At 39.2% G+C, this 13,361-nt stretch overlaps 1 protein-coding gene across 1 annotated transcript in view; it reads left to right on the top strand.

Moving 5' to 3' along the window:
* The window catches only part of setbp1 (SET binding protein 1), a 77,811-nt gene that overhangs the window by 14,402 nt on the left and 50,048 nt on the right, over nucleotides 1-13,361 (top strand). Inside the window, exon 2 of the mRNA XM_007243948.4 lies at nucleotides 3,310-3,968. Within this exon, the coding sequence (XP_007244010.3) occupies nucleotides 3,486-3,968 (483 nt within the window). The 5' untranslated portion in view covers nucleotides 3,310-3,485. The remainder of the gene's footprint in view (nucleotides 1-3,309; nucleotides 3,969-13,361) is intronic.

Raw genomic sequence — 13,361 nt, 5'->3', positions numbered from 1 at the left:
AGTGTTTAACTAGGCCAGAAACAAGTGCAGCTCATTCAGCCCTTTTTGCAACAGTTAGATTTTTTGAGATTTATGAAATTCATCACAGCTGCCAAGATTTCTTCCTCTGCTGCTGATAAGGGGTGGGTGTTATATCATGATTAAGGTTTTTTTTTTTTTTGCAATAACGATGTTCTTTAATATGAACTAAAAACCCTAAAAGGGTATATTAATTTTTAATTACTGTCCAGCCCTGGTACCAAGACCGATTTTGTATAAAATATTAATAATAATGTCCCAAGATAAATTACAGTAGTATGATTTTAAACATCCATATTGTGATATTAATGATATTCTGTGTTGTTTTGCTAATTACTTTAAATGTATTTTTGTATGCTTGTTTATGTTTGCAGTTCATATACATGCACTAGAAGTGCAGTCTACACTTAATTTTTGTTACATAACCTTTTTTATTAAGTTATTAAATTTTGTTACATATTCTTTTTTTTTTCTTGTTAAGTTACTGTTGTTTAAAAAATGGACAACATTTTACAGATTTGTTTATTTTGATTGAAACTGTTTGAATTACATAAAATAATGTTTTATTTTGAGTCAAAAGAATATTTCTAAATAGTTTTGTCATTGGCAAAAGTACCCTAAAATATTGTGATATAATTTTAGGGCCATATCGCTCAACCCTATATAAAGTAACAAAAATATGTAGAACAATGATGAAGTGCTTTATTCAATATTCATTGCATGCAAAATAACTTCAAACAAACAATTAACCAAAAACAAAGCTTAAAGCTTTACAGTGATTAGGAAAACAATTAGTAGGAAAACACTACCATGGAAAGTTTAGTCTGAAACCGAAACAGAGCAAATTTAACCATTTGGTTAAAGGCTGAAGACTGAAAAATAAACATGTTTTTTTTTTTTTTTTTTTTTTTTTTTTGGGTTATTTCATTTTTGTATTCAATTTGCTCATATTCTAGTCACATGTTTAACTAGAAAGCTACTGAGTAATGCTATTCTAAATGTAAATGTACCGTAAAAGTGCAGTTTTAGTCATAAACTACCTCAGCAGTGGTACTCTAAATGTTTAGTAAAAGAAACACTTCAGTAAAGAGTCATTTTTCGTGCGAACACCGAAAATGCTTGGTTTGCCATTTTTAGCCGAATATTTTTAATTGCCAAATATTTTCTGTTCCCAAATATTTTCGGTTGCCAAATATTTTGTGCATCCCTACAAAATAGTCTGCTTTCAAAATAGCATACCACAGTTACCATAGCATACCAACATTTTAAAACATTCTAGTGATATTATTGTAAATAATACGATATGGCACGGCCCTACCACTGCTGATAACCTTAACCTGCCGGCCTGCCTGTCTTTTAAATAACGCTCAGTCCTCCGTCTGTCCGTCTGTTTAGTACCCAGCAGCCCCTGCCTGCCTCATTGTATCCCTCCCTTCACTGCTGTTCTAATTGGGCCAAAGGAACTGAGCTGAGTTCATTCATGCTTCTCTTTTGATGCTAAGCAGCCGGCAGCGGAGGTGTTGTGCTGGAGCCTAATTGGGCTTTTCCAGGTCTGTGACTGCGCAGGTTGTGGTCTGTCTGATGTCTGAGAAGTGTTTATCACTGGGCTGGAGGTCTCATTTGTTCACTTTCACACCAGGACTGGGGTTACTCAGCTGACCACCAAAGCAAATGAGCTGGTCAGTGATGTAATTATGGTGTCTGGGAGGTAGCCCGGAGCCGGCGGTGTGACCGCTCCAATCATTCTCCTCAGAGGTGGACGCCTGAAGCGCTGTTCTGATTAATCAGGAGGTAAACGCAGGGGCATTCGTCTTATTAGCACGGCTGACGCTGCTTGGTTAATGTGGACTGATTATACAGTGATTCTACAGCATTTTTTACACCTATACGTCTGAACGGTTACAGATTTATGGAGTTCTAGGTTTGATAACATCAATCTTTAGTTTCCAGATTGATGTTTTGCAGTGTATTTCATTTATATAACTTCATAATTAAATAATAAACTAAATGTACCTGCATTATTTGCATAAATGACATAGTTTGTACAATCTTAGGCTTTCTGTGATTCAGAGAACATGGACAAAAATGTGGATCAGAGGCATAAAAATGCCATGAAACATAAAACACTGTCTATTATCAAAAACAGAATTTGTTCTTTTGGCACCTACACTTACTATACATGCCAACATGCTTATTGACTTATTACTGCTTATACATCAAGGTTATGAATGTAACAGATCATGGATCATTAGTAAAGCATACACATGGCTAACTGTAACGGCGCGGAGTACAGTTTTATTACCGGTGTAACATTTTAGAGTAACAGTTTACTTAATCTCAACACAGAGCTGCAGTGAAAACATACAGACTCAGCCGCTGTCAGTCAAATCAGCAGAGCATGTGAATAGAACATGTATGAGAGCCATGAGACAACACTGTGAACAAACAGGCTCAAAGTTTTTTAAGTGAAAATCACTACAGTACAAATGAACAGACAACCCCTGTCAATTTATGGATTTGTTCGCACAGCTGGCAACAGGGGCATAAAAAGTGATTTTTTTTTCCCCGGATGTTTATTTTAGGCTGTTCACACTATCATATTTTCTGTTCAGACTGTTCAGAGTCATGTAGCCATGAATCAGATTTCAACACTACATATGAAAGTGGCCCTATTTGGAAGTGTCAGATTCAGTGTGTTCACACTGCCACACGAATGCAAAAATAAATCAGAATTGAACCACTTATACCTTCTGTGTGAAAGTGGACAGTGTCACTAATATAGTTAAGCAAACAGAGTTTGTTAAGATTCAGTAACACAAACAAGCCAGTAAAACAAAATACTTTCAAGCTAAAAGCTAAAACTACTATCTCACATTTGTATTTTTTTGTTGAGTCGATGAAATAAAGCCAAATTTTGACTAAAAATATGTGATCTGATCTACACTAAACTGTGAGATTTATCATGATTTGTGATTCTACACATCATTTTTATACACTGATAACAATGTAGAAAAGGTCCAAAAATAGGATAAATATATAATAAAATATCCAAAATAGACTCATTTGCCTGGGTTTTGAACAACATGTGAATGCACTTCTACAGTTCTATGAACATATTATTTAGTTAAATTTTTTAATAAATTTTGGTTAATGGTTCCTACAGAAAAGAATGTAAAAATAAAACGTAACCAAATCAGTATGTTATGTTTGTTCTTGCAACTAAAACTTGATATTAATAAATGTAGAATCTGTCTAATCATCTCACCTGTGCTATTTTTCTCTTTATTCCAGTTTCACTCCAGGAAATCTGCACCTTTGCGAGATTCGTACGATTCAGGAAGCAATAGAATCAAGAGCCATCGAGTCCCTGTCTGACTGAACACGAGCCACTGTGACTGGTGCCCCCCTTCGTCCTCCTCGGCTCCTTCCCGGTTCCTCTGTGTTGAACCTGAGCCTTGGAATCGTTGATGGATCAAAGGGACCTCACTCGCCCCGTGCAGTCCAAGGGCAACGAGGAGTTCTACTCCACCGTCACCACCATCAACCAGGCCGACCTCACCGAGGTGGGCCTTTTGGCCGGCCCTGTGAAGGGTCTGGACCTGCCCGGGGAGCAGCAGGAACATGAGGAGGAGGAGGACCTGGGCCTGGGGAAGGACGTGGACGTCACCTCCAACGCCGACAGCGAAAAATGGGTGCAGAATGACGGGCTGGAGGAGCAGGAATTCTCCATCAAGGAGGCCAGCTTCTCTGAGGGCAGCTTGAAACTGAAGATCCAAACCACCAAGCGGGCCAAGAAGCCCCCCAAGAACCTGGAGAACTACATCTGTCCCCCCGAGATCCGCATCACCATCAAACAGCCTGGGGAGTCGAAGAACAACAGACATGCCAAGAGCGGCAAAGGAGGGAAGGAGAAGGAGAAGGAGGAAGAGAGAGGGCCTCCCAGAAAGAGGGTGAGTGTACCATACTGGATTCTTTTACAATATGTTCTTAAAAAACCCAGTATACCCAAAGGTTTTGGGACACTTGCTTATTCATGGTTTTTCCTATTTAGGTAAGCCAGATTGATATTAGCTAGCGTTTCGTCCCACGTAGCTTGTTTTAACGTGGTTAACACGCAGACTACAGTCTGATATACTTCCCTCTGAATGGTGAAAGAGCTAGCGTGGTTAGCAGGTAATGCTAATGCTGCTCCAGCAGTGCTAGTTGGGGTTAGCAGCAGGCTACAGGTCAATAATACTCACCTATAAACAGGTAAAAAGCTAGCGCTTTGCTGGTTAGTGGGTAAAGCTAATTCTGCTCCAGCAGTGCGGGTTGAGGTTAGAAGCAGGCTACAGAGCGATAATACTCACCTCTGAATGGGAAACAGTGGTTAGCTGCTAATGCTAATGCTGCTCTAGTCCCAGTGCTGGAGAGCTAAACTGAAACTCCTGAAATTGCTGCTCCTTACAACCTGACTGGTAGAATTCATACATAAGACACACTGGATTCAAAGGCACACTGATGATTTTTTGGGAAAATTTAACGAATTTTAAGTGCACCTTATAGTGCGAAAAATACTGTAATGAAATTTTGGCTTGTGAAAATTACAAAAAAAAAAATTACAATGTTTACACCCCGTTCATTATCATATCACTAAGCCTACTCGGCTAATTCTCTAAGCGTTAGCATTAGCTTTAGAACCTGTTAGTTAACACTTGAAGTAAGAATTAGAATTTGACAGGGATTTGACACATCACAGTTTGAGATCCCTGTTGTTTGTAATAAACCCACAGTATTACAGTAAACAGAAACAACCTGTTTCTTTTGTGTTTTAATCTCACTCTCCCGTTTTGTTCTCGACGTCGAACGCAAAGCCCTGCCTTTACCTCTTGTTCTACCTGCCTCCTTTGTGTCTGGCCCTCTGCGGTGGTTGAACTCATTACAGAAAGCTGGAACGTGTGGCTCGTTGCCAAGGCTAGACAATTGTATTCTGCTGGCTGTCAGTCCTGTCTGTAACTGTTCAGCCGGCTGCATGTCAAATGAAGGGTGTCCGGGGCATGCTGTGGTGCAACGCAAGTCTGCCATTAACCTTTTGTGGCATTTAGACTCAATGAGTTCATCGACTTACATGTGGATCAAGTGTCTTGCTGCGCTTGGGCTTTTTTCAGGAGATTTTGGCGTTTTGAAATATTCATGATGTACTGAAATGTTTTTTTATTTTATTTTATTTTGTTTTTAAAAAAACATGGCAACGAAATGTGACTCATGGCACAGTAATATACCTCTATAGTAATATGTGATCTACAGCTCTGGAAAAAATGTATAGACCACTTCAGTTTCTGAATCAGTTTCTTTGATTTTGCTATTTATTATTGGTATTGTTGTTTTATTCTATAAACTACGGACAACATTTCTCCCAAATTCCCCCCAAAAATTGTCATTTACAGCATTTATTTGCAGAAAATGAGAAATGGTTGAAATGACAAAAAAGATGCAGAGCTTTCAGACCTCAAATAATGCAAAGAAAATTAATTATTCATAAAGTTTTAGGAGTTCAGAATATATTATCAGTATTTTCTGGAATAACTAAACAATTTTTAATCACAGTTTTAATGCGTCTTGGCATGTTCTCCACCAGTCTTACACACTGCTTTTGGATAACTTTATGCCACTCCTGCTGCAAAAATTCAAGCAGTTCGGCTTGGTTTGATGGCTTGTGATCATACATCTTCCTCTTGATTATATTTCAGAGGTTTTCAATTTGGTAAAATCAAAGAAACTCATCAGATTTAAGTTTTTTTTTTTTTCCCTGAGCTGTATGTATTCTGGTATGGGGTTTTAGAATAGGATGAAAAATGTAACACAGCTATTAAAATCAGTGGTTTCTCCAAATTTGACCACACATATAGAAACAAAAAGGGTCTTCAGATAGTTTATTGAAGGATGCCAGAGATAATGCACTTGTTTTCATCAAAAGTCAATTTTGTATTTTTGGCCTATCTTCATATGATGATCCATCAATCTATAATGTTAAAGTATGAATATTTATTAATACTTCAAAAACAGGATGCTGGATGTTTTAACAGCAGATATCTCTGTGTCTAATAAGTATATATTTTTAATAAAAAATTAGACAGTTTCACTCTTGGTGGTATTTCACTGACACAGCCCGGTAAACTCAGCATATTCATCTACTCCTTTACCAAACTGTTCCCATCATACATAGATGGCAACCTGTGTAGCAGGATTTGGTCCAATTCATCTTATACTTAGGTTTTTCAGATATCTATTACTATTATAGTTCTTTATGAAACCAAAAATAGTTATTTTACAGCATCCCTCACTGAACCATTTGAAGCACCTTTATTTTTAAAACTATATTACAGCAGCTGGCATGTGGTGCACAGATAACTTCAGCCTCAATTATGTTTACAGCCAAAATCCCAATTTAGTGCAACGTAGCGTGCTCCTGCAATTTTCCAAAACGTACGTGTTGTTGCCTTTCCTTGCTCTTCCTTGCCAACTTCATGGCAGTAAAACGACAAAAGTGGAGGATTCTGGGAGAGAAGGGGAGGAGTGGCTGGTTCTCCCAGAGCTGGAGCCTGTAATTTGACCATAATTAGGGAGAAAATGCATGCTTACTGAATCAAAGCTGAACTGCCAGCATCAGCATCTTTCAGCAGGCGCACCACAAGATGAAATTGATTGCCTGTTTTTTCTCTGTATTCAACAACACTGAGGAATCTCTGGCATTGAAATGCCCTCCGATGTTGCATTGTTTCTACAAATGCTCTTTGTGCTCGTGAAAATGCGCTGTTTGATGCAGATTTATGCTATGTTTCATGCTTTCTTGCACAATCGGTCTTGTTTCCATCAGGCTCTTTTCATCAGCTTTTTGTTTTTTGATCAGGAACAGCTTGAACAAGAATTGAGCAGTTCTTCGGGGAGAAGAAACACTGGCTATGGCTATAATTTTTCCCTTTTGGCCTGGGCAACGGTACACTGGTTTGGATATAGTATAGAGTGGATAGATATGGTATAGGGCTTAAACATTTGTATTGTGTCCCATGACATTTGTCACTGTTGTCCCATGAAAGCTAATGAATGCTACACTGACCTGTAGGACGTGTGTGTGGATCTCTTGCATTGAATGTGGATAAGGTTTCTGTCAGTATTGCTTGTCTGTTCTCATGGACAATTCTAGCCAGAAGTCACCAGTCACAATAATTTCTACCCAAGTCCTATAGACAAGTCTGTTTACTTGGAGATCATTTTTGCAGTGCCAGTTATGACCAGCCTCTCATTTTTTTTAATGGAGAGATACCAAAATACTAAAAACATATAATAATTGGTTAAGTCTGACAAACACTTTATCATCTTACAGTGTTTAGCTCAGTAATGCATAAAATCTTTTAAGATTTATTTTCAGCTTGTTGTGGCTACTTCGCTTGCACAGATCACCCTATCAAAGATACCTTTGCATCTAGCATGCTAAGCCTCCTTTGCTAGCAGTGCGAGCAGCAAATTGATTGCCTCTTCTAGAGCGAGGAATGTTAAATGGCCGCAAATCTTTGGAAATGGTATATGGAATAATTCACAATAATTTATCTTAAAGCAGCAGTGCTTGAGATTATGTATTTTCAATTGATAGCAGTCATATATAGAGTGAGAAAGGAAGAAAATGACATCAGTCTGCTTCAGTGACCATCCCTGCAAAGCTTAATATGTTTCTTCAATATATTTCTTCTGGTCTGGTAGGTTTTCCAGTTAGTTTTCTTTTACCTTGTGCTGGTTACCTGTGCAACTGCTGTGCTGCTGATACACAAGGCTGCACCAAAGTCCAGAGTTTACGTTTCAGAAGTACTTTACTGGCTGCTTTCTGCAGTTACACACTCTCACCAGAGAGGTCGCTAAATCCCCAAGACTTATGTATTGAAGCTTTAATGGAAGTAGACCATAGAAATATAGCAGTCAGAAAAACTATTAAGGCAATTTAGAGGCCTTGGATACACTCAAATGAGTCAAAATGAGTGATCAAAACAGAAAGAAGAGACAAGGGAGTAAGGAATAGAAGGAGAAAGAAAGACAGAGAGGGAGAAAGAAAGAGAAAAGCTCCAGCAGCAACAGGGGCTGGAGGCGGGAAGCCTGAAGTGCAGCTGTCTCTTTCTGGCAATCTCCACATTGACCACAGACAGAAGGTCAAAAAGGGCAGAAGGAGGAACAGAGGAGGTGGCCCCACGCCACCCTCTAAAGGATGGCCATATCTATAGAAAAGTGCTCCAAAAGGAGGGAAGAAAAGCCAGGCCCCAGCCCCCCCTACACACACACACACACACACACACACACACAGTCCCACTACACAGATGAAGGCCCATTTGCCCTTCTAACGGACAGCAAAGCAGATCTCCTCATTTCAAAAGCGCGCCATTTGAAAGTGAGTGAGTCTTTTCTGTTTTTTTGGGAGGGGGGGGGGGCTTTAAGCGTCAGGCCTGCCACCTCCTCTCATCTCTCAGTTACAAGCTGCGTGGGGTCAGGGGTTAGTGCGTAATTGAAACCAGTCAGGGCTCGCTGAGAATAGGGCTTACCTCAGCCCGCTCGGCCTGTGACAGCTGCTCCCCGGAAAAGCCCCCTTTCCGTCCTATCGCTAATGAAATCACACCGCCAGCTAGAGCTGGACAACATATATATCGCCTGTATCGTATATATTGCCTGGTTTACATATCTACATCTACATATATTTTGCTTTGGTTCTAAAAGCTGTTGAAAGATAAAAAAAAAAAAAAATCTTAAGCGGAACTACATAACCTTGTTGAACACAATGAATTAAAAACACTGTTAGGCTGGAATGGAATGCATTTATTGAGTAGTTGACTTGTTTTTAATGTAGTAATAGTAAGTTATTGACTCTGTTTGGGCTGAAAAGTGCTCAGATGCAGTTTTACAAAACCTGTTTTTCTCAGAATGGCTGCTTTGCATAACTATGGATAGAATAGCATTGTGTAGCATAGCCTAGCTTAGCCTTATCAGACCATGCTGCTGTGCTCTTTGTGTCCTCTAGGTGTTTTTCTGTGTCTTCCTTTCAGAGTAGTGTGCAGTTAGCTACCTAAGGCTGCGTTCACATTATTGGGTGTATTATTACTGTATGGACGTGTCACATCAGATATTTTCATTTGATCGAGTTTTAGTCATTTTCTTGTGTACTGTGTGCATCTGATTTTTTCGGCAGTTAGATCAGATTATTTGTGTCTGTTTGCCTGTATATGCATGTTTAGAGCTGTTGTTGTTTTTAATTCCTATCTCAGAATCATTAGAACATTGCTTAAAGCGGATTTAAGTTCTGGAAGAGGTAAAAATTCGACCCAACACTGGCAGCGTGGCCAAACAATAAAGGGTGGCCTGCATAAACTACTATCATAATGTTAACCTATTGTCTACGAAAGTGAACATTCAAGATAGATGAATCTGATCTGAACAAAAAATCAAAATGGATTAATTTAATAATGCTTGTAATGTGAATGAACGGTAGCCTAGGCGATTGTGTGTGGTCCACTGGGTTAGCCAGTTTTTCTCACTTCCTCTGGTCAGCCTAAAGCTAGATTTGAGCCTTTTTAACATTTTTAACTATGCATACATATACAGTACTCTCAAAGTACCTTTTCTTTTTTGATCTGTTGGGATGTAAATTTAAGTGGTGTAAATATAACCGGTCAAAAATGTTGTGTAAGGGTTTTGTGATTTTGCTGTAGCAGCTGTCACAAATCATGGCTTTATTAATGCTCACCCTATTATTATGACTAACGATATTTGTCATACATGAAAATGATTCTAAGATATTGAATTTAATCAGCATCACCATCAGCCATTAAAACATAACCTGTTACTTTGATGAATTAGCTTGGTTTGTTTTACACAGATTAACTGTGTTCCTCCCACCGGCGGTCGCATGAGTGTTGCGGTACGTCAGGGTGGGTTGGAAAACGAGCGTAATGTGACAGAAATGTTCTTCGCCCACACAATGGTGCCCTGTGACCGCCTGGCCAGGAATAGAGCTCCACTCTCCTCTCCGGCTTTTGAAAAGCCCCTGCGCCTGGATGTGCAATTAGAGTGTCTGAATATGCAGAGGTCGGGTGTGCACTGTTTGTCATTTCCATTAGCTGTCTGCAGGCTTGCACAAATGGTAGCTGTATTTTTTTCCCCCCTTTACTCCGAAAGCTGAGGAGAAATATTCAGCGGCCACCCATCCACTCAAATCACCCAAACTGCCCAGGTCCAGGGTTTGGGGGAAAAATGAATGTGGCTTTTGGATAATGATGCTACAATGACATTATTGACAAATGCTTTAAAAGAAAAGACAAGGCTATTTAGAATTAGACTCTCAGATCAGGTTAATAAAAAGTGTATGCGGATGTCCGTTGAGACTCACTAGTCTTGAAGTGTATCCTGTATTTGTCTCCAGTATCACCCCTGTGGTTTAACACTAGAGGGTTCATTGCGATGACAAGTCGGATAGAAACCAGATCGATGTGTGTGTGCGCGTGCGTGCGTGTGTGTGTGCGTGCTGTGAGAGGCAGACAGGGGAGATCTTTGCCCCGGCTCTGCTCCGTGTTTGACGACAGCGCTTTGATTGTCAGCCGTTTCCGCCAGACTGCCCGTGTTCAGTGATGTGTGTTTGTCAGGGGAGAGCGAGGGGAAGGTTCCGGCAGCTCGGCCTACAGCCTCCACACTACCAAGGCATTTCCAACAAGGCCGAGTGGGTGGGTCACTTTCAAGCACAGTCCAGCTCGTTACCTGAGGCAGGGGTTAGTGGTGAAGGTTGAGGTTAAAGCATTGATTGGGCCAAGACAATTTTTTACTTCAGATTTGATAAATCGATATGTCTAGACATGTTTATTTAGAGTTTATTTAGAGCGGTATAGTTACAAAGCTAATAATTTCGCTAACAAGTAGCACAAGGTTTTACATACATCACTCAGCAGCATTGTTTATATCTTTTAATGGAATTTTAAATGGTCCTTTTTCCTCAGATTTAATAAATCAAAATGGCTAGACATGATGTTCGTTGTTTGGTTTCAGTGACGTTTGTTGTTCTTCTGTAGTGTTTAAGGTAACGTTACAAAGCTAATCTAGCTAGCAAGTAGTAGTAGCCTTTACATTCATCAGTTAGCATTAAAATAATGATTTGGTAGCCAAAAAGATTTTACCTTAGATTTGATAAGTCAAAATGTCTAGATACAGTGTTGTAAAATTTGCTCCTTTAGTGTTTGAGGTGAAGCTACAAAGCTAATGAGGTTAACAAGTAGCAGGAATATTTATATACATCAATTAACCCAGCATTGGCTATGGTTTAAAAACTGTTATTAGATTTGATATGCCAATATGTCTAGGTAATTGGGTTTGGTGTTCTGAAGTTTGCTTCTTTAGTGTTTGAGGTGAAGCTAAAAAGCGAATGTAGCAAACAAATAGCATAAGTCTTCATACAGTCATCACTTAGCATCGTTCACACCATGTGGTCTTTAACTAATGGACTGTTTAATTGGAGGAGGTTGAGGTTAAAGGAAGTATTTTGTGGCCAAAAAATAGTTTTACTCAAATTTAATGTCTTATGATATGTCTAGACATGGTGTTTGGTGTTGTTTAGTTTACTTATTCAATGTTTGAGGTAAAGCTGTGAGGCTAATGTAGTTAGCTAACACGTAGCATAGACCAGTTAACACCGTTCAAACTGCACTTGGTTAAATGAATAGGCTTTCAGCTAAATGGCTAAAAACAAAAACACCAGCTAGCCTGACACTGTCATTTTGTACATGGATTTGTCGGGATGTATGTATATGTGTTAGAAGTGTAAATAAGCAAATATATTTAAGTTTATGTAGCTAACAACTCATATAAGCAAGGAGTGAGGCAAGCTTGTGGCAATTACAGGTGGCTAGCATGATTCTAATTAGAGGCCTGTTAGCTTCTATTAATATTCTTCTACCGAACTTTTATAAATGTTTCAGGGAAAAGTGTAAAAAAGAACAGTTAATCAAGTAATTTGAGGTGTATATCCTGATATATGTCCTGAGGTGAGTACCAATTAATGCTAAAATACTGTTAAAGCTATATTAATGCTAGCAGGGATTAGCCTCTTATTCCCCTAAAGGTGGCTAATTGGCTGAAGCTAGCATCCCTGTGTTTTTAGCTTTAGCTGTTAGCTAGTATCTTTGGCTTCAGCATTCAGTTAAGATTTGGAAGGAAAACAGTATTCCTAGATCAGCACAAAGGGCACGCTCTACCCAGGGTGAAGGTAGTAGAGAGAAGCAGGTTAAAGAAGCGGATTTGTGTATTGGGTTAAACGTTGCTTTTGTGAAGTAATGATTGGGGAGTCTGGCAGGGAGCAGATGGGCTAGCTCTCTTGTCTCATTGTGTCTGTCTGCCTCTCTCTCTCTCTCTCTTTTCCCTCTCTCTCTATATTTCTTTTTTTCATTTTGGCTGAACTAATATGCCAGATGGTGGCAAAGAGGAAAGGCCAACAAGTGAGCCTGGGCATATGGGGAGCCTGGTTAAAATGGGACCCCACTGTGGCGGGGGATGGGCAGGAGACGTGTGATACAATAGCAGGTAATTAAGGGAAGGACTTGACTTCGCCGCCAAGCCTTTGTGCACGGAAAAATATTTTTCAGAGAACCCGCCGTCAGTATCAGACAACACTGCTGTACGTCAAACGATTCCACTGATTTTGCCCAGTCGAGCGTGATTATTTTCTCAACGCTCACATCTGTGTTTGGATTCTCATTAGAGAGACTCGCTTTTGAACTGAAAAAGGAAATGAAACAAAAAGAAAAGTGAGAAACCCAAAGCTGTATGCTGATAGACGTGCTAGCCACTTTAGCTGCTCATGTTTTGTAACCAATTGCTTGCAACATCCTTTTGTTATGTGGTAAATATGTACCATGCACTAGCCTTTGTATCTATAAAATGATAACTTTACAAGAAAAGAAAAATCTTCACCTATATATATATATATATATATATATATATATATATATATATATATATATATATATATATATATTCCACATATTTTTGTAGCATTTCAATTAGTCCATTCATCATAAGGTTTCGAAACAATGTAAAGAACAACCTGCAGATCAGTAAACATCTATTTTATGGTCTATTTTCATACATAAGGCACACTGGATTATAAGGCGCATTTTAAGAGACAATACAAGAAACTTCTAATTCAGCAGGTCTCGCTGCTGGGTGGTGATGGAGCTAACCAAGTTAAGTAAAGCTAAGCTAAGTAAACAAAACTGTAAAAAAGTACTTTCCTTTAAAGTCAAACGATTGCTGGCTGTGAATCTACACAGATTTCTCTCCTGATT

Source organism: Astyanax mexicanus, chromosome 22 (assembly GCF_023375975.1).
Source record: "Astyanax mexicanus isolate ESR-SI-001 chromosome 22, AstMex3_surface, whole genome shotgun sequence".
Taxonomy (NCBI): Eukaryota; Metazoa; Chordata; class Actinopteri; order Characiformes; family Acestrorhamphidae; genus Astyanax; species Astyanax mexicanus.
The sequence above is the reverse complement of the archived record's forward strand: the minus strand, read 5'-3'. Positions and strand labels throughout refer to the sequence as shown.